This window comes from Vipera ursinii, assembly GCF_947247035.1.
Source record: "Vipera ursinii genome assembly, chromosome: 2".
NCBI lineage: Eukaryota > Metazoa > Chordata > Lepidosauria > Squamata > Viperidae > Vipera > Vipera ursinii.
The window spans coordinates 142404943-142427284 of NC_139513.1; the positions used below are offsets into that span (position 1 = coordinate 142404943).

General features: G+C 38.6%; 1 protein-coding gene and 1 long non-coding RNA gene across 2 annotated transcripts in view; one reads left to right on the top strand and one right to left on the bottom strand.

Moving 5' to 3' along the window:
• The window catches only part of LOC310635062, a 792702-nt gene that overhangs the window by 570366 nt on the left and 199994 nt on the right, over positions 1 to 22342 (bottom strand). The gene's annotated exons all lie outside the window — the stretch shown is intronic.
• Positions 1 to 22342, top strand: part of STXBP4 (syntaxin binding protein 4) — a gene marked incomplete at its 5' end in the record, with an annotated part of 116127 nt that overhangs the window by 20547 nt on the left and 73238 nt on the right. Inside the window, 8 exons of the mRNA XM_083353623.1 lie at positions 243 to 317; positions 4831 to 4916; positions 7386 to 7506; positions 10296 to 10428; positions 14430 to 14536; positions 15761 to 15941; positions 20071 to 20149; positions 21729 to 21820. Coding sequence (XP_083209749.1) covers positions 243 to 317; positions 4831 to 4916; positions 7386 to 7506; positions 10296 to 10428; positions 14430 to 14536; positions 15761 to 15941; positions 20071 to 20149; positions 21729 to 21820 — 874 coding nt within the window. The remainder of the gene's footprint in view (positions 1 to 242; positions 318 to 4830; positions 4917 to 7385; positions 7507 to 10295; positions 10429 to 14429; positions 14537 to 15760; positions 15942 to 20070; positions 20150 to 21728; positions 21821 to 22342) is intronic.

Sequence of the window (22342 nt, forward strand, 5' to 3'; positions counted from 1 at the left end):
CCTACGCTAAATTTGAATGCAAAGTTCCTTCACTGGTGCTTTAACAAGTGTGGCTGTCTGGGATTTTTAATCTCTAGAATTATGAATCATGGCATTGTTATGACAACATTAATAATGTTTTAAAAAATGAACATGTAATCATTCAACTCATAGAAAACAGATAGAATGAATTATGGTAGTGCTTTTGTAGCACCTCAGTGGAGAAAGTCAGTACATTTAACTCTTCATTTTTAATTTTACAGAGCTGTTTACATACTACAGATGGCATCGGTAACCAATCACGTGTCTTTGCTTATCGCCCGAGATGAAGATGCAAAGTAAGAAATGTTAAATTTCCCCAAGTCCTAGAAAATTATACTAAGGATTTAAGGTAAATTATACATTTACCTTTAAAAAAAATCCCTCTTTATTTAATCTCTTTCATTAGAGCTTCTTTAATAGTGTAGGAACTTCTCTCAGCTCACTGCAAAAATGTAAAGTTTTCAAGTTTTTCTGCAGGTTAAAGAAGAAAAACCACAGTCCCTATACCTTTTTGAGAAAATTTGGAATGAAAAATAAATATGGCATCTGTTCCCGCTTTAATAAATGCTGTCTGACAAAATCAACAGAGAAGTGAAACTAAATGTGAATCATAAATGTATGGAGATGATTCCTGCAATCTGTTCTTCAAAAGTGAAATCTGAAACTTTGTTTTCCTCATTTGTGTGTTATAGACTTGTAATCTTCTGATTGTAGCAGGTTCAGTGTTAGCCCTATCTTATGAGCTACAGGTGAAACTCGAAAAATTAGAATATCGTTCAAAAGTTCATTTATTTCAGTAATGCAACTTAAAAGGGGAAACTAATATATGAGATAGACTCATTACATGCAAAGCAAGATAGTTCAAGGCGTGATTTGTCATAATTGTGATGATTATGGTTTACAGCTCATGAAAACCCCAGATCCACAATCTCAGTAAATTAGAATATTGTGAAAAGGTGCAATATTCTAGGCTCAAAGTGTCCCACTCTAATCAGCTAATTAAGCCATAACACCTGCAAAGGGTTCCTGAGCCTTTAAATGGTCTTTCAGTCTGGTTCAGTAGGAATCACAATCATGGGGAACACTGCTGACCTGACAGTTGTGCAGAAAACCATCATTGACACCCTCCATAAGGAGGGAAAGCCTCAAAAGGTAATTGCAAAAGAAGTTGGATATTCCCAAAGTGCTGTATCAAAGCACATTAATAGAAAGTTATGTGGAAGGGAACAGTGTGGAAGAAAAAGGTGCAGAAGCAGCAGGGATGACCGCAGCCTGGAGAGGATTGTCAGGAAAAGGCCATTCAAAAGTGTTGGGGACTTTCACAAGGAGTGGACTGAGGCTGGAGTCAGTGCATCAAGAGCCACCACACACAGACGGATCCTGGACATGGGCTTCAAATATCATATTCCTCTTGTCAAGCTGCTCCTGAACAACAAACAATGTCAGAAGTGTCTTACCTGGGCTAAAGAAAAACAGACCTGGTCTGTTGCTCAGTGGTCCAAAGTCCTCTTTTCTGATGAGAGCAACTTTTGCATCTCATTTGGAAACCAAGGACCCAGAGTCTGGAGGAAGAATGGAGAGGCACACACTGCAAGATGCTTGAAGTCCAGTGTGAAGTTTCCACAGTCTGTGTTGATTTGGGGAGCCATGTCATCTGCTGGTGTTGGTCCACTGTGCTTTATTAAGTCCAGGGTCAACGCAGCTGCCTACCAGGAGATTTTGGAGCACTTCATGCTTCCTTCCACAGATGAGCTTTATGGGGATTCTGACTTCATTTTCCAGCAGGACCTGGCACCTGCCCACACTGCCAAAAGCACCAAACCCTGGTTCAATGACCGTGGGATTACTGTGCTTGATTGGCCAGCAAACTCGCCTGACCTAAACCCCATAGAGAATCTATGGGGCATTGCCAAGAGAAAGATGAGAGACATGAGACCGAACAATGCAGAAGAGCTGAAGGCCGCTATTGAAGCATCCGGGTCTTCCATAACACCTCAGCAGTGCCACAGGCTGATAGCTTCCATGCCACGCCGCATTGAGGCAGTAATTGCTGCAAAAGGGGCCCAAACCAAGTACTGAGTACATATGCATGCTTATACTTTTCAGAGGTCCGATATTGTTCTATGTACACTCCTTGTTTTATTGATTGCATGTAATATTCTAATTTTCTGAGATTGTGGATTTGGGGTTTTCATGAGCTGTACGCCATAATCATCACAATTATGACAAATCACGCCTTGAACTATCTTGCTTTGCATGTAATGAGTCTATCTCATATATTAGTTTCCCCTTTTCAGTTGCATTACTGAAATAAATGAACTTTTGCATGATATTCTAATTTTTTGAGTTTCACCTGTAGAGTTGTCATAAAGCATTTTTTTCCCAATCTGGTGCCTTTCAGATGTGCCTAGTATATCACTACTGATATTCCCAGCTAAGGATTCCGGGAGTTGTAAGTGGATTATTTCTGGAGAACATTTTAAAGATGGAAAAAATTGCCACTAATTACAGCATTTGTCTAAATTTGATTTCCCTTTTCAGTATTGCAATTCTGCTAGTGTGGACGTATAATGTATATATATTGTTACCTCTAGCTTGTTTGCTTGCTAGCTTTTTTATTTGTTTGTTTGTTTTTAATACCTGTGGGATCAAACTAGATATTATCTAAGCAAAATGTGCATACCAGGTTAGCTACCAATGCTAGAGAAACTGCTCCTATATGGAAGGCTTTATATGGATAGGAATGGGATTTAGCCACATTTGTGCAGGATTTTAAGCTAGTTTTCTTCTAAGCAAGGCTTTGCCTGATTTTAAAACCTGGCTAACTGCTTGTACATGAAAGCAGCTCTGAACAACTAAATGCACAAATACGTGTTCTCAGAGATTGGGAAAAATTGCTGGATGTGTAAAATCTTGAACTGTGTTCAAAGAAATAATTAGAGACATTTAGGAAGCAAAAGACAAAATTAAAAATGTAAACATTGGAAATAAAGACATTTTGTTTCTTCCCATAATGGTGGTTGGAGCATTCTGCCTTTTAAACTCTGGATTCTAAACAATTTGCAGTGAGGAAGTATTGGCTACAGTTGAAAGAAAAATGGCTAATTTCCTCTAATATGGGAAATAACACTATGTTTCTGGGCATTGTGTAAACTGCCAATTACACACAAATGGCTTTATTCTCTCCGTTCTGTAGATTGGAGATTCCTAATCTGCTTCTAGCTAAGAAATACTGGCCTGTTTTTTTTAACTACTGTAACCATCTTGAATAATTAAAACTCGTAATCAGTTCAGGCATTCCAGCAGATCTGAGTGCAGAACAGAATTAGAACTCCCTCTTGCTAATTTATAATTTTGTTTTATTGGGCTCATACTAAGGTGTGTTCAACTCTCTTTAAATTTACACTGGCAAATTGTTATATAGCCTACACCTGTCTGGTCTTGGAGGCTTTTTTTCATCTGCCCATTTTAGTCAGGATGATCCTCCTCACTATAGTAATAACAAGTGAGTGCAGTGAGGACATTTAACCAGTGGAATAGTTTGCCCCCAGAAATCATGGGTGCTCCATCACTGGAGGTTTTTAAAAAGAGGCTAGACAGTCACTTGTCTGAGATGGTTCCCTTCCAGCTCTATTCCATTCTGTTCTGTTCTGTTCTATTGTCCTAAAGAGGTAGACTAAACCAGCAGTCCCCAGCCTTTCTGGCTTTACGGACCAGTGGTTTGGGTGGGGAGAGGGTTCATGAGTGGTGGGTAAGCACACACAAGGCAATCTCACAAATGGAGCTTTTGCATGTGCACATGCATACCAGTCACCAGCTGCTTACGCAAGTTGGAGCTGTGCGCAAACTCATCTGCTGCTTGCACGGCCTGGTTCTGAACAGGCCATTGGGGGGGACCCCGGGCTAAACCATATTGAACTTAATTTAATAATTTTAATTTAATAATATTTCTATACCGCCCTTCTCCCAAAGGACTCAACTTAATCAGATTTACTTCTGAGCAGATCTTCAGATGTTAGTATGGTGGCCTGAGTATTATAGAAGAGGCCTTCTGATTACATCTGTATCCCCCTAGGCTTCTAGTAGTTATGGAAAATGTGTCTTTCCTTTAGAAAAGATTGATGCATTTGCTACTTAAAATCAAGTCTGATTTCCAGAATTGGGCTGTTTGATCATTCTGATCACAGATTTGTTAAATCTATGAGAAAACCGTAATATAAACCTGGCTAAAATAGCACATCTTCCTGTTTGTGAGCAGAGAAATTGGTCCATTTTGCTATTCCCTACTGATATATTGAATGGTTGCAGATCTCCAGATTTGAAAAGACAGAAGAGAATGTGGGAAAGTTACTAATCAGCCTTAAAAATCAATATGGGGAAAGCATAGGCATCTTGGCAAGCCTAATTTTGTGTTGGAATTTGCAAATTAAAAAAGCACATCTTGCTGTTTCAAGTCTATCTTTGAGAATGGATCGGTCTTCATATTCCATGCCACACACAACTGTAATTATGCAACCTAGCGGCACTGCAATTGAAACATGATGGAAACTATCTCATATTTGACAGGAAATCTATTTAGGTTATCTTTTACCTAATCTTTAATACCGCTATTCCTGCTTTTCATAGGTTGTGAATGTATGTTATATATATTTGTTAACTGCTCCATAAGACACAAAGCAAAACCCAGGATTTAGCTCAGCAACGACAAATAAGCTAAACATGTATTTCTTGAAAGGTCTTGGATCAACACATTGTAAGAGATATTAAATGAGGTATCGCACCTTCAACTTTTAAAAAAAATTATTGCAGGAAAGAATTTCTGGCCTTGATGGAGAAATACAGTTCACACAGTAACATAAACTCCAGAAGGAATTCCCCAACGCAGCTCCTAACTGGTAAGGGATTGGTTATGTTTTCACTCTGCAATATAAGAGAACAGTAGAGAAAGCTTCTTGGCCTGATGGCCTCCATTAATATTTCAGGTTGGTGGAGATGCTTTCACGAATTGGAAGGTAGACCTTTAACCCAGATTTTATGGGCTGATGTTTGATGGACAGAAAGGACACCTCAGTTCAATCAATATTATATATATATATATTTCTTTATGAGACTAAACAGTTTAGTAGTAGTGTCATACTGCCCCCTAGGGCTTCATTTGTACATTTCCAAATGTTTGGTGGTTTCAAGAACATATTGAGCCTATAATTCCAAAGTGTGCCATGTAAACAATTAAGTGTATTCTCAGGCAATCACTGGCTAACACTGTTGTGTTATGATTGTGCCACAGTGAGAGGGAAAACACCAGTAAACCAGCTGTTCAGGACCGTTTCAGGCCCCAGAATCCCATATTGCTCATAGGTTACCATGTCATGTGCCAATTCCAATCAGTTAAAGCCTGTGCAGAGCCTTGCACTGTAATACAGGAAACAGTTTCTGGCTTAGTGTTTAGAAGGGAAAGAACTTAAATTGTTGCTAACTTCTATTTTGTCAAAATGCTTGCAGGTTTATTTATTGCCCATGTGAATAAAAGATTAGAGTTTGAAACCTTTATATATTATAAGCGACTGGACAGAGCAGATTACAGTTCATTGTAAAGGATGGTTTTGGGCCTATCAGCTTGTTGTAATTAAATTATATTTGCCCTTTTTCCTTTTTCCCAAGGAGCTCATGGTAATGTTTTCCTTCACTGTGAGGTGGTGTGTAGGTTGATCTTTATGACTGAATGGTAATTTGAAATGATGTTTCCCCAGCCCTCGTCCAGCAGTCTGTTAAATTATAATTCTCTTTATTTTATTGGGGAGCCATTTCTGCCCTTACTGATAGGCAGTTTAGTCTGAGAACATTCATAGATGAAAGTACTGTTTACAGGTAATCCTCAACTTACAACTACAATTAGGAACAGAATTTTCATTGTTAAGGAAGGCAGTTGTTAAATGAGCTGCGACCGATTTTACGACCTTTTTGCTGTAGTCATTAAGTGAATCATGCAGCCATTAAGTGAATCCAGTTTCCCCCATTGACTGTGCTTTTTGAAAGCTGGCTGGTAAGGTCACAACGGCCATCACACATGGTCAGGGCCCTGCAAACATTGTGAATACCTGCCAGTTACCAAACACCAGAATTTTGATCACGTTAATGTGGGGATGCTGCAATGGTCATAAGTGCGAGGACCAGCAGTAAGTCACTTTTTTCCAATGCCTTTGTAACTTTGAACGATCATTGAACTAATGGTTGTAAGTCGAAGACTACCTATAAGGAGGAGTCTTAGTTTCAACTTGAATTCACTGCACGCCATTCTGCATCTTTGCATATGGAAGGTGGGGTGGAACGATGTTTCTAGCATCTAGTCCTTCCAACTGCAGGTTTTCCCCTTTCTTCATTCCATTCCCACCCATGTTGAATACGGATGTCTTAAAAGAGAAAAGCAATACATGAGCAGTTGCCTGTGTGCAAGTATCAGCCTTTCTAAGTAATCAGAAATAAATGATGGAAACAAACAAAAGGCTCAGGCAGAAATGGACTGTATAGTGGCATAAGTGAAGGAAGAGAAGGGGAAGGGAGTGACAAATTATACAAATGGTTGAGAAGGGGGAATGTGGTGCTTCACTTTCTTTTAATTGACAGAGTGAGCTTTGTTTTCTTAATTCAACTTTAGCACTTAGACTCCAATTTCTAAATATTTCCATTTAAAAGGTAAGTAATTACAGGTGAAACTCGAAAAATTAGAATATCATGCAAAAGTTCATTTATTTCAGTAATTTGGGGTTTTCATGAGCTGTAAGCCATAATCATCACAATTATGACAAATCACGGCTTGAACTATCTTGCTTTGCATATAATGAGTCTATCTCATATATTAGTTTCCCCTTTTAAGTTGCATTACTGAAATAAATGAACTTTTGCACCATATTCTAATTTTTCGAGTTTCACCTGTATGCTTCCAAATTGGGAGAATTAGAGTTGGAGGTTGTTCCTGAGGCTGTAAAACAGGGCTATTTAACCTTGGAAACTTTAAGATCTGTGGACTTCAACTCCCAGAATTCCCCAGCCAGCTATTTATGCTGGCTTGGGAATTCTGGAAGTTGAAGTCCAGAAGGTTGGACACCCCTGCTATAAAAGATGTTTGGGGTTATATTTGGCCCTGGAATTGCCAGTCTCTTCCCATCCTTGATGTCAGGGAACTCAGTTAAGATGCTCCTAACAGGACATTGTGACCTTTGGATTGGACCCTATTCTTCACCCCTACTTTAAAATAATAGAAGATTTGTACAACAGGGAGTAATCTTTGTGGTACTGAGCAGTTGATTGTTGCAGAAGATACTCATTTTGTTTCTGTGATTCTTTTTTTAATCTTCCCATAAAAGGTGCTGATAGCTTTTCTTCAGAGGCATCTTCAGTGAGTCCTCCACTATTTCATCCAAAGGACACTGTGACAAACCTCCCAGGGAGGCCTGCGGCGATAACTTCCCTTCAAGCCACCACAAAGTAACTATGCAAAGTTTGTTTTTCATGGAGAATTTGTGGAAAAGACAGGATGCTGGGCTTAAAGCGTAGGATCATTATCATTTCCAAAGCCTTCCTTTTAATCTAAGGTTGTGAGCTGTCAGTACTGACAGAAGGTCCTCAAAGAGGCATGGGTTTCAATTTTTTGTTTTATATGCTTTTTCTCTGCATGGAAAGCCAATTAACTATGAAAAACGTCATAGCCAGTTTCTGCTGCCATTTTCTGTAGTTTGCTCCCAATTATTTTTCTTAAATGGTCTCGTGTTTTTTTGTTTGTTTTTTTAAGGAGGCATAGGAATCTGGTCATATGTCGTTTGAGAGGCAATCCTTTTCATCCATTCGGCAGAATTGAGGAAGCTTCTTGAATGAGAAGGGAAATGTTTTTTTAAAGAAAACAAAACCAAGAAGGTCCAGTTGCCTTTTGGAAAAAGCACCTTTGGGACAACCATGACTTGGATGATTGTGAATCTCCATAGATATCTTTCCATCCAGTACTGTCAGGCTTTTCCTGTGACCTGCTCCAAATCCTTTAAACTTGAGCCCCTGGAACTTTCCCAAGGCCTTTCTTCATTTGCTTTTTCCCCTTTTTTTAAAATAAGCCGCCACCCACCCCCTCCCCGTCATTCTCTGAGTAGATTCTGAGGGCTGAGAGGCACCATAGCTTCCAGGCTGGGAATTCCCACCCATAATCTTTTGCAGATGAAGAAAAACTTCCCTTGTCCCCATTTTTTCAAAACCAGGAAAAGAAGTAATGATGTCACTGTTGCTTAGCAACTGTGCTTTTCTTTCATGGGCCCCAAGTAAAACTCCCAGCTTTGTTCGGTGGCAAGCAGACACATATCCAGGAGTCCACAGCAAGGCCACCCAGCCTGCACATTTTGTGTCATAGTTACTGATCCTGGACACATGCATTTCTGAAATTATGAAGCAAAGATCACCCAACAGCAGGAACCCTACTGGGTTCCAAAGTTGGTATCTGTAGACATATTGGCCTCCATGACTGCCATGCTGTGGGGACAGCGTCTTAAAGCAGCCTGGTTGGAAATGGATGCCTTCCAGCACTCAAACAGAATTGCCCCCATGATCCAGTTTTTATTTTATTTTTATGTTGCATTTATTATTTTTACGAATAACTTATAGCAGCAAACATATTTCACATGCCTTCCTCCTCCCTATTTTCCCCACAACAACCACCTCGTGGGGTGGGGTGGGGTGGGCTGAGGGAGAGTGACTGACCCAAAGTCACCCAGTTGGCTTTCATGGCTAAGGCAGAAGTTGAATTCACAGTCATATATAAATTTATATGGTATATAAATTTAAAGAAACACTATCCAAAAATCTTGTATCCCTGCTCCTGATCCTTAGGTTCCTGGGTCCAAGCCTTATTTTTCTCTATTGTCTGTTTCCTAGCTTCTGGTTTACTCTCAGGTCTCGTTATGCTTATATTATGAACCACAATTCATTTTCCTAATGTCTTGGTATGCTATCACTGAATTTACAGAGAAATATATAAAATGCCTGTTTTCCCTGGTCTTGGTTCACCATTAAACTTCAAGTTCAATGCAGATTTATAAGGCTCAGCTTTTAGGTGTGTAGAAGAAAGGAAGAAAGCAGTGACAAAAACACTTCCATGTTATTGCCAAGATAACTCATGAACTTGTCAAACCAAACTTAAGAGTTTAACTTGACATATGTTGAATTTACCTATTATTACAGTAAGAATATAGACAGCTGTTGATAAATTAATCCCCATTTTCAAAATTGGCAGATCTCTCTGCAAGCAGAACTCTCTGGTTATTTTATTTTTTTTCTCAGTACATTAAGAAAATGATCTTTTTCATCAGTCTGGTTCAGAGTTGGTGCCAGAAATATATAAAATGCCTCCTTTCCCTGGTCTTGGCTCACCATTAAACTTTCAAGTTCTATGCAGATTGATGAAGCTCAGCTTTTAGATGTGTAGAGATCGGCATTGCCTGAGGTAAAGAAATAAAATGCTGGTTTGCCTGATTCCACATGAGGCCAGGCATTGAGTCCTGGCAGATGGCAACGTTGTTAAATAAGGGTAGGACAGACCAAGTGATTTTGCCCAGGCAACCTCAAGTTCCGTCTGCTCATCTAAGAGAGATTCTGCCTTACAGCCTAGAAACAGATTGTGTTCTGGCATGGGTTTTGGTTATACAATTGCCTTGTCTGAAACACAGCATATTATAACGGAGAGGAGGCAATTTTGGATAAATGTCTTTTGATACCTTCCTTTCTGTTCGTACCACTTTTTAATCTTTTTTCTTTACCCTTAAATTCCATGAAGCGAAGGTGGGGGGGGAAGGGAAGAGAAATCTTCCAGATATAGGAAATTGTAGGACCCAGAGTAAAAAAAACTAAGTTTAAGTTTTTATTTTTATTTTTTTTATTTAAAACATGTATATGGCATATTCACTTGCCACATTCCAAAGACATAGAGTAGTAGATTCTTTCCTAGCCCACTGTGAAAAAATATTCTTTACAGAAACAGCTTTGTACAAGAGGCCCTACGCCAAAGTTTCCATTTTGAACAGGATTCCTTGATTCAACTTCCCTGTCCTTAGTTCCATTTTAGAAGGAGGTGGCGGGTTGGGAGAAACGGATCGCCTGCTTAATATGCCTAAGCATAGCAGGCATCAGTGCACGGCTATGAGAAAAACGAAAGATTTTTCTGCAAGGTGTTCTTTGTGTTTGTGCTCAGTTTCCAGTCACTGACCTTTTAAAGCTAACTTTGTTTCTTTTTTCTCTAGTGACAGCATATTTCAGATTATCAGTGTTTCCAAGGAAACAGGTCTGGGCCTGCAGATTGTAGGAGGCATCGACAAGAATGAAGGGCCCTTGGTATATATTCTGGCAGTTATTCCTGGAGGTGACTGTCATAAGGTACAGAAGGCAAAAGAGGCTTTTTCTTTCTCTGCTTTTCCCTGCGACCCAAGGAGGACACGGGTGCCATTGATTGGTGTCTGCCTAAGTCTTAGAACTCTTTCAGAATTAAGATGACTGTCTAATTTAAAGGAGCAGCAAATCTATTGCTAGATCCCTCTGAATTTTGCCTTCCTCAAATAAAAATGGGCATAGCTTCGTTCTCACTATCCTGGTCAACATCTTGATAACTTTGACAATATCCTGTGAACACCTTCTGATGTTAGATGTTCTGACAAATATTCAGGACAAGAATGTATCGAAGCTGGAATATAGACTGGGTTGATCTAGGACAGGGGTCTTCAAACTTGGTCCTTTTATGACTTGTGGACTTGAATTCGCAGAATTCTGGGAGTTGAAGTCCACAAGTCATAAAAGGACCAAGTTTGAAGACCCCTGATCTAGGAACTGGATCAGTCAGCTGTCAGTACAGAGACATCTTCAGTGCAGAGATTTTAGCAGTGAAGTGCTGTTTGCTTTGATGCTTTCAGGTTTCTTGGTCCATTGCACTTCATATTTTAAAGTTTCATCCAATACGAGATGCTATTTATCAGTGCTTTGAATTTTCCTTAACTTTGATATTGAGGGTACTGATTTCTCTGTATCATCTGGATAACATTCAAGCACCTGAAATGTCTTGTTAAAATGAGCACAGGTGATAACACTAGGCAGATCTTGTCTCTACTTGAAAGCTAAGCAGGGTCAGCCCTGTTCACCGCCCTGAGTCCTCCGGGAGAAGGGCGGTATATAAATTAAATTAATAATAATAATAATAATAATAATAATAATAATAATAATAATAATAATAATAATAATAATAATAATTCTTGGATGAGAGATTGTCAGGTAATTTTAGAATTGTGGGCTAGACTGGGGAGTGGAAAGACATCAAGGAAGAAAGCAGTGACAAAAGCGCTTCCACGTTATTGCCAAAATAACTCATGAACTCATTATGAGTGATTTAGACCGAACTTAAGAGTTTCATTTGACATATGCTTAATTTACACATCATTATAGGAAGAATATAGACAGCTGTTGATAAATTAATCCCCATTTTCAATATTTGCAGATCTCTCTTCAAGCAGAACTCTCTGGATATATTTTTCTCTCAATACATTAAGATAATTATCTTTTCTATCAGTCAGGTTCAGAGTTTGTGCCAGAATTAGGCAACCTAGTGTACCCCATATGTTTCTGGCTGAATTTCCTATAATCTGTTTTCATGTGCCTTATTGTCTGCAAATGGTACAGTAGGTTTAATTTCTTACATTCAAAAGGAGAATATGCTATTTGCAGTCACTCCCACAAGAGGTCACCATTGTTGTTTGTATCATCATGCACCATGCCTTCTCCAACTTGGTACATTCAATCGCAGTTTCCAGGCTAGTTAGAAATTCAGGAAGTTGCAGTCCCAACATATCTAGAGAATTGAGAATGCTATGTTATTAAAGCAATAGAAAGCTAATCAAAAGGAATCTTAAAGAACCATCCAAATTCAAGGGCTCAATAATACTGTAGCTGAAGATATAAATCCAGAATGTTATTAGAGGAAATAATGTTAAAAATAGTAATGGTGGTTTATTGTAGGCATTGCATTGTTTTCTGTGAACCTTTATTCCAAGCATTTCATACTGACAGTCCCACAACTCCTGTTATTCCTTTTTCTAGGTATCTTACTCTTTCCTTTATTTCTTTTGTAACGTCTTATTGCTGCATGCATACAACATAGAATCTCATTTAAGACAGAAACCCCAGATTATCAACATAGTACCTTGCTGATATAAAAAAAAAATTCTTCTGGCACTCCCCTGAGAAATAGCCAGCAATAAATCAGCCTTCCTCAGTTTGATTTTAACTTCAGATCCTTAACCAAAGGCTGGTGAAAACTTCCTGAATTTATTGATATAAAAGCCAGTACATCATATTTGTATCTTTCTAATCAATTTGTTCACTGAAGTATGTCTGTGATAGTCATTGACAGCAGAGCTTTTATTCTCATCCCTTTGATAATAAATTAATCAAGCTCAGGGTTGGATTAACTAGCACGGAAACATTGCGTATCTGTGGCTTAATTCTGTAACAAAATTAACATATGTAGTTTAATGTAACCTTAACCTCAGATCTCTCAGTGCTGTTATTCAGGTAAAGTTAATAAAAATAGCAAATCAGTTCGTGCAGGTTCGAGTCCCACCAGGCTCAAGGTTGACTCAGCCTTCCATCCTTCCGAGGTAGGTAAAATGAGGACCCAGATTGTTGGGGGCAATTAAGCTGACTTTGTAATAATGCTGCTTGGGTGTGTGTGTGAAAGCCCTAATAAGCAGGCATATACATAGAATGAAGGCTACTGCTAAGCTTGTAAGCCGCCCTGAGTCTTCGGAGAAGGGCGGGATATAAATGGGATTAAAATAAAATAAATAAAAATATTAATTTTCCCTTAAAATGCCCCACCATCTTTTATGAAAAGCCCCTTGGACATTATTTGTAGGAGGTCCCCAGCTGTGCTTGATAGATTAGAAAGCATGGAGAAAGCCTATACAGAACATTATTCTGAGCTTTAGTGAGTTTCTAATGTCATTTTCTTCTCTAAAGGCATAAAGCAAGAAGCTGGTATCACTTGTGTATCCTTACTTATCCCACACCAGACCAAATACAGTCTGTCTGCTTCTTATTCAAGAGAAACTGACAGTATTTTGAATGTCTGGTGTTACAGAGAATAAGAATATTGCTTCCTATTAATTCAGTAGACAAAACAACTGATTCTAAAAGAACGAGACATACTATGGAGTACATATTTTTTTCAGAAACATATGCAATATGAAAGATTTCCTCGAACACCTTTCCATGAGTCACCTTCAGTGCCAGAGACAGATGAGAGTTATTTCTCCCATCTTTTATTTGGGTGGAGAATACACTTCAGGGGGGAGTAAAGTAAACAGTTTATGTTCGTTCTCTTCTAGGAGTAGTCAAGCATACTGCAGAATTAATGCATTCGGATCAGTAGAAGGGAGGCTCCATTACATCCTTTAGGGGGAAATATAATTTTGCTATCGTTCTCTTTTCCTGCATATGTTAGTTTATATATTGTAACACAGCTAAGCTTTCGGAGGGGGCAGTGGGCTTATTTGGACAAGTCCCATTTGCTCAGAGATGAAACACAATAGTAGTTTCATTATATCAATTGCTTTTCAAAAACATATTTGCTACTTTAGTTCCAGAGAGCATGTTATATTATTTATTAGATTTTTATGCCATCTTTACAGTATTACTTTATAACAGGAGTCTCTGACCCCCGGGCTGTGGCCCGTTGGGAACTGGGCCACTCAAGCAGTGGGTGAGCGCACAAAGCTTCATTTGCGCAGGCACTGGATTTAGGTTGTGTGCAAACCTACCCCCCCCCCCGACTACCACCACCACCAAAGCCACTGCCACCAGTCCATGGAACCAAAAAGGTTGGGGAATCCCTGCTTTATAAGTAACTTAAAGTGGTAAATATACATAATACTCCTTCCTATCTCCTATTTCCCCGACAACAACAAGCCTGTGGGATGGGATGGGGTGAAAGTAATCTTTAGCTTTCATGCCTAAGGTAGAATTAGAACTCAGTCTCCTGTTTTCCAGGCCACCACTTAAACCTCTAACCAAACTGGCTCACTCTCTTTCTTGCATGGCTTGCTGTTAAGGTCTCCGTGCCACTGTTTATTGGGAAGACCCACCCAGGGTGAATGAATTAAAAGTGAATGCTTTGGGAATGTGAGCATGGAACAGAGAAAAATATTAAAAACTGGCTGTTAAGGCAACATCAGTTGTATTTAGCAGCCCTCCCCTGCCCTTTCACTCTTCTTCAATCTGACTGGCAACTTAAGTTTCCCTTCGCAGTTAATAGATTTACAGAAGTTTTCATTAAGCTGTGTGAACTGATTGCAAAAATCGGCGTGAAACCCTCTCCTCATTATTCTTGTTAGGATGGTCGATTGAGACCTGGTGACCAGCTTGTATCTGTTAATGGGGAATCATTGATTGGAATCAACTACGAAGAAGCAAGAAATCTAATCAACCGAACACAGCCGAGGTAACCATTTGTTATAAAACCAAACATCTGAACATTCATTTTCAAATTATATTTATGTATTTAGCTCTTAAAATTGTCAAAAAGAGTTTTGGACAGGTGCTTTTGAAAGTGTGTGTGTGTGTGTGTGTGTGTGTGTGTGTGTGTGTGATAGTTTTGTAATTAATCATAGGAAATTAAAGTATATGATTGGACTTCATTGGGGTCTTCATTGAATTGTGCAGAACTTATTTTGATCCTACGTCATGAGTTGTCTTAGTTTTCTTAAACACTGTGCCTAAGTCACAGAATGTTAAAAAAATTAAGGTCTTCACAACTAAAATACAGGTAGTCCTCGACTTACAACTATAACAGAGCCCAGAATTTATGTTACTGTGTGAGAAATTTGATAAGTGAGTTTCGCCCCATTTTGCAACTCTTCTTGCCACAGTTATTAAATGAATCATTGCAGCTGTTAAGTTAGTAACCCGGTTAAGTGAATCTGGCTTCCTCATTGACTTTATTTATTTATTTATTTATTTATTTATTTGTTTGTTTTTATAAACCGCCCTTCTCCCGAGGGACTCGGGGTGGTGTACAGAATAAGGTAGGCATACAGAATGAACAATAGTGAAAAAAAACAATAGTAAAATACAAACTGGGACCCCAATTAGAGCTATCAGGCCAGGCCGGACTGCTGGAACAGGTAAGTTTTTAAGTCGCGCCGGAAGGTGCGGAGGTCGGGGGCCATCCGGATTTCGGTTGGTAAGCTGTTCCAGAGGGCTGGCGCACCCACTGAGAATGCCCTCCCCCTGGGGACCACCAGCCGACATTCCTTGAGCGGTGGCACCCTGAGGAGGCCCTCTCTGTGGGAGCGCACAGGACGGTGGGGTGCTGACTTTGCTTGTCAGAAGGTCATAAAAGGGGATCACGGGACCTTGAGACATTGCAAGTGTCATAAATGTGACTCAGTTGCTCAAATATCTAAATTTTGATCACATGACCATGGGGATGCTGTAACGGTCATAAGTGTGAAAAATGGTCATTAAATTAAGTCATTTTTTTCATTGGTGGTGTAACTTCGAATGGTCACTAAATGAACTGTTGTAAATCGAGGACTACCTGTACTCATCTCTCATATTAAAAGCCAGTAAAAACAATGTAATAAATTTTAATTTTACTGAATTTGCTTTCTGAATGGCTAGAAAGCAACAAAAAAAATCTTTCGTTTGTTTTTCGTTCATTTAGATCAAATACCTCTTGGGAGATAACTTTCATTCGACATGATTCTAGTCCTGATGAAGTGGAAAGTATGCATCCACTCTCCAATCTGCTAAGTTCAGAGAGATGTGCACTACAGAATGATCTACCCAGTCCAACATTGTCTTCTAATGAGAATGTTGCTGCCAAGAAGTCTGTCCTTAATATGGCAAGTTTCATTTGTCAGATTTTTGCTTTCCTTAAAAAGTTGCTCTGCTTTAGGTGGATAATTTTACTGAAGCAGGACCTAATAGATCCTGGCTGATCTCAAACACCTGAGCACAGAGACTTAGTACTTTAATGAGAATTCATTGGGAAACAAGGCTGTAAACTAATCAAGGAACAATAATTTAAAAAATCTTGGAGGATGGCAGTGCCAAGCAATCTGCTGAGCCATAGCCATGGAGTCACCAGGAGCTGACTTCATTTCAAAGAGAAATTTACAGTTTGATTTTGCAAAATACATGACCACAACCTACTGTAATAAAAAAAATCAGATTTCTTGCAATGTTGTTTATGTACTGATTGCTTTTATGAATTTAGAGGTGACTATTGTCTTCTGCCAGGCCGTACCCAAATATTTCCAAATATATAGTGATAAATGAGCATTTATTTGCATGAGACAATTCCTCGGCAAGACTTTAAAGACAATTCTTTTTAGGTTTTCCGGGTGAGCACGTGAGCGCACGAAACTGCATTTGCGCATGTGGCACACCATCCCCTCCACCCACCACTTGGGAACTGGGCCGTGCAAGCGGTGGGCGAGTGCACGAAACCGTCCCCTCACCCCGCTGCCGCCGGTCCGCAAAGCCAGAAAGGTTGGGGACCGCTGTTCTAAATGGAAGCCATTTTTTTCAATTATTTTTAAACATAACGCCATTCAACTCCCAATGACTCTTTTATCGCTAATGGTTAACTGGGGGGGGGAATCAACAAAGTCATAAGAAAAGAAGGTGGGATTACTGATCCAAGGTAACCCAAGTTTGGACTCCGTTTAAAATTTTATGAATGAGGCATAACTATTACATAAGAAGCAATTTATTTGCAAACATCCACTGTTTATTGATTTTCTGTCTACTTTCCAGCACTTTTAAGGCAATTTGCAATTTAAAATTATGCTTGCTAAAATAATCACGCATACCTTTTGCAAAGAAGAAACAAGAAAAACAGAAATTTAGTAATCAAAGAGAAATTAAGCTAGTTAAGAGCAAGCTCTTCATGCTTATTATTGCCTGGACTGGGTGTCATGTTTAGTTTCATCCGATTGCTACTTCTGTTGTACTCTTTTTTTCCTTACGCGTAAAGCTTTCAATGTAAAGAAATTCTATAGATGGCCAGTGCTATTGCTGAGGAGAGTATGACTATCAAATGCCTAATAAGCTAGGTAAATTATACATCTTCAACTTAAAGCATCTGATTGTCTACTAATTAGTATTACCACAAATACTTTCTTTGAACTCCTGGCTCGTACATGGCACAACTCACAGAAATAACTTGTTCTAGTTGGCTTGGCTCTCTCCAACCTTATGCCCTCTGTATATGTTGCCTTTCGTCTCCCAGCGGGCATGATTTTTTTATCATATTTCTTGGATATTACATGAGCATATCACAGGGCACCAACTGGAGAAGACTGCTTTGGATGAACAAAGCGGCAGCTTGAATTTTTCTGCACAAAGTGGGTTCATATTTACCCACTTTAATTTGCTTTATGAAAAGAAATAAATCTCTGAAAAACATCACTCTTTCCTTTGAGGAAAAATCATTTTCATCTATTCTTAAGCTATAGGAAGCAGCCTTAGTCTGAGAAGATAATTAGTATTCAGAATAATTGATTGTCTATATCTGCTTTTAAATTAGATAGCCCTTCTCCTCTAGACAGATGTTTGCAGAAGAAATATTTTGAAATAGCCTAAGGGGGAGTATATGTCCTAGGAGATGTGGGCTAGTTTCTCCACTATCAGCATACTTTCTTTATAGAGAAACATCTATGAATAGAATATGACTGCATCAAGACCTCCTGGAAAACAAGTAGTGCAGAAAAATCATGCTTCTCTTTGAAATAAAAACTCAACTCAAAGCATGCTGCATCCCTCGGAGAAATTTCAACAGGCAGAATAATGTGGTTAAGCAAAACTTTCAAAAAAGAGTCTTTGCAAGACCATGTTCCTATACAAAACAACCCTTTTTCAAATGATAAAGTAGTTGCATCAACCATAGGATTCATGTGACTACTTCAAAAACGGTTCCTACTTCTGTGTAGATGCACGGCCATTTTGGTTCATGATTTTGCCCAGACCTACAGAATAATGTTTTGTTCCACTTAGTGGTTGATTTTGAGTTTTGCATTTCTTTTTGGTACTGACTGAGAAGGGCCTTCCCCTAGATTAGACTAGAATTCCAGTTAGAATCCTCCAGGAATTGAGCCCAATTGAATTGTTGGAATCTACGCATATGATTGTATAACAACAACAACAATAATAAAATTGCAAAAGGCGGCCTTACTAGGCACTGCTTCCATCCTGCGACGATATCTATAATATCGGGAGAAGGGCAGTATAAAAATATAATAAATAAATAAATAAAATAAATAAATAAATAATACATCAAACATCCACATCTGCCTATCCCAGGTCCTTGGTAAAGACTCGATAGGTAGACAGAAATGCCAAATCCAGTCTGAACATCTGGCTGACTGCGATGATCAATAATAATAATAAATGGAAGGGACCTTGGAGGTCATCTAGTCCAACCCCCTGCTCAGGCAGGAAACCCAATAACATTCAGACAAATGGCTGTCCAGTCTCTTCTTAAAAACTTCCAGTGTTGCAGCATTCACAGCTTCTGGAGGCAGGCTGTACCCCTGATTTAATTGTTCTAACTGTCAGGATGTTTCTCCTTAGTTCAGGGTTGCTTTTCTCTTTGGTTAGTTTCCATCCATTGCTTCTTGTCCTGCTTTCAGGTGCTTTGGAGAATAGCTTGGCTCCCTCTTCTTTGTGGCAGCCCCTGAGATATTGGAACACTGCTATCATGTCACCCCTCGTCCTTCTCCATTAAACTAGACGTAATTCCCAATTCCAGCAACCATTCCTTATAGGTTTTAGCCTCCAGTCCCCTGATCATCTTTGTTGATTAAATAAATATACAATCATATGCATAAACTCCAGCACCAGAGGAAAGAACAGAAGTAGCAGAAAGGATATTCTACAGATTTTTTAAAGCTTTATTTGAGACATTCTGCCTTTAGTGTTTCTGAAACACCAGCATGCAGTTTTAATAAAATTTGTATAAATAATGTAGAACACTGTTTATTTTTAAAGGCATTAATAATTTCTAGCTTGTTAAGAAATTTCATGAAACAATGAAATTTTGGGTGCTACAGATTTACTTTGAAATGCCTTCATCTGGCAAGTTGTAGCTTGCTTAATGTTGAGTTCTATATGAACATATTTACTCAGGGGAGGGGGGGAAATGAATTATACTCAGTGCTGTTTTGGATCAGTGGTACTCAAAAATATCACTTGCGCATTCTGTGTGTGAAACAACCAAGGTAAAAATTATACAAACTAGCTCAGATTCGAAAAGCAATAGAACAGTCAGTATCATACAGTAAATTGATTGAAAATGTTTTTCACCATAGAATCTGACAGGTTGATGGGTTCTTTAACTAGGGTCCCTCAGTGAAAACTACCATGTTATAAATCCTGAGATACTTATGCTTGCTCCTATGTCTAATGGAACACTCCTCTCTTTTTTGTGATTCTTGATTTCATTGACTTGATTATCACTGATTGACACAGGCTTCTGATAAAGTTGTTTGTAGTTTGCTCTACACCAGGGGTGTCAAACTGTTGGCCCACGGGCCGGATGCGTCATCCGGAAGCCGCGCCCACCCCATTGCCGGTAATGGCAAAACCGTCCAGATACGTTGTGCAACGTCATGTGACGTCGTGAGTTTGACATGTCTGCTCTACACTTAGTCTGCTCCTTTGGGGCCACATCACAATTTTAGATAAAAAGCATTTGCAGAAATACCCATTTGTTCTAATCCTGCTTGAGAGGGAGAATTAATACTACGGAAAGTTTCTGCTAATCTATATAGACTAAGATTACTATGCTAAAAGTATTATTTGGCACACCTTAATAAGTAAACTTGTTGGGTGTTCACCAAAATGTAAACACATTTTTCTCCATAATAGACTAATAATTTGGTTAAAAAAAACTTGACATCAGTATTTAGTCTGGGACCCAACCTACTTTGGTAAATAGTACTTCTCAATTTTTATGTTTTTCTTTCACAGATGAAAACTGGATACAAGAAAGGAGAACAATTTTCTGCTTTTTTTACAGACAACAGTTCCATTGATGTATCAGCTGGGGGTAAATGCTTACTTATTTGTTCACCCTCTCTTTGTTGTTGTTACTACTTTTCACATGAGTAATATGTAATTCGTTTCCTTTTCTTTTAAAAAAAACAGTAGGTGGGCCTTTGACAATGTAAATGAAAAACTGGAATGAATTGTTGAGACATCTTTTTTTTCAGTGTGACAACTGAATAAAGGTTGATTGTCCTTGTTTGTAACATTTGCTCGTACAGTATAGCTATTGTGTGGCACTTAAACTGAGAGATTCTAGTTGTAAATTTCAGGATACAATACAAACTTACGTTACACCAAGGAAGCTGCAAAGATTTAGGCCAGGGGTCTTCAAACATGGCCCTTTTATGACTTGTGGACTTTAACTCCCAGAATTCCTGCTGAGGAATTCTGGGAGTTAAAGTCCACAAGTCATAAAAGGGCCAAGTTTGAAGACCCCTGATTTAGGCGAAGCAAGTAAGCCTTTGTGTTCAGAGTACGGATGAGAATCCTTCTAAGAAACTATTTATACTGCTTTAAGTTCCACGATGGAAAAAAAATATTAGATGTAAATATAAGGCAGGATGAAGGCCTCTTTCATGTGTTTCCAGCCAATACAGATAGTGATCTATCTGTCTGTCTATCCGTCCATCCATCCATCTACTTATCCATCTATCTATCCATCTATCTATCTTCACCAATGTCCCTGTAAAAAATTATCCGTTTTAGAAGTTGAAATGACAGTATATATAAATGCCCAAGTTATTTCTGAGAACTGTTTTTTGAACAATAGCTCCCTCCTCTCCTAGTGTGACCACCTATTTTAAAACAAAGAAAAGTTTAAGGACAGTTTGTGATACAGCTAATTCAAAAGAGGAACATTGAGTCTCCTTGGATCATATCTCAATCTTTGGAAAGCTTGAAGCAGATCTCTGGCTCTTGTTTAGTGATGGAAAGAACAAGGGTGCAAATTACTTAAGGATGCAAGTTTCCCAGATGCTATGTTACTCCAGATCTGTATTGGGAAGAGTAATTTAATACATAATAGAGGCCCTCCTTATGTCATGTCAGTGCTGATGCTGGGTGGAAATTATCCAACATATAGTATTTTGAGAAGCCTTGCATCATGAGGTTATTGTGATTTGGGGGGGGGGGAGTGATTTGCCAAGAGAGTTTTTTCCACAACAAAATAATTGCCATAAGGATGATTTTCATAAGTATATTCACAACCGATCTGTCTCCTGTGTCTTGTTAAAAAATGTTTCACAGGTACAAACTATGTGTTTCTATCATAATATGACCTTTACTGTTTAAAGAGTACCTTTTTATTCTACTGTGTCTTTGTCAATTAAGCCCCAGGTATGTGTGATTGTGTTTCCCATCCCTCTTCATTTCTTGGTGGTTAAATATAAAGGGGCTTAACAGCATCTGTAAGTTTCCATTTTAATAGCATCTTGCTTAATATTTAAAAGGAAAAAATAATCAACATTTGGCATTCAAGTGATTAGCTGGGTTGTTTGAACAGCAGGAGTTTAGAACATATCCTTCAGCAGAAAAAAAATCCAATTAGATTTCCAATTAATATGCAACCTGTTGTCTCATAGCTGTTAACCCCTCCTGGAGAATTGATTATGGACCACAAACGAAGATTTCCCTCAATCCCTCAGTTCGCCTCAAAGCAGATAAACTAGAGATGGTAAATATATCATTTTAATGTTTGTTCTTATGTAATGTGATAGCTTTCAGATAGGTTTTCAGAATTCATTTTTATGTTAGTTCAAAACAAATTTACTATTCCACTTGGGTCAATAATTAATTCATCAAGCTTATAATTTATGATGCGGCATCTATGTTGATATGAGGTGAAATTATTTAGTCAGGATTGAAATGATTTGACTGTATCAATCTGTTTGGGAATTTGATCCCTCAATTAAAGCTGTGATTTCATTTGCTAGCTTTGGAAATGCTTTATTGTTTGTTTTGCAAGCCATAAAGGATGTTGATTTGTTCATTCTGACCCACCGTTCTCACCAAACAGCTGGAAATAAGTTACAGGTGCCTTCTAGTGACCTTGCATGTTTTCTTCCGGTATTCTTGCTTCAGCAGCTGTTATTTTTTTAAGGTGCAAGCCATTTCAGAAAGTGTAAGTTGCCTTTTCAGAATAAGGAACTAGTGCAGCAAATAAAGTTTTAGCTATACCGGCAGAGCACATATTTTA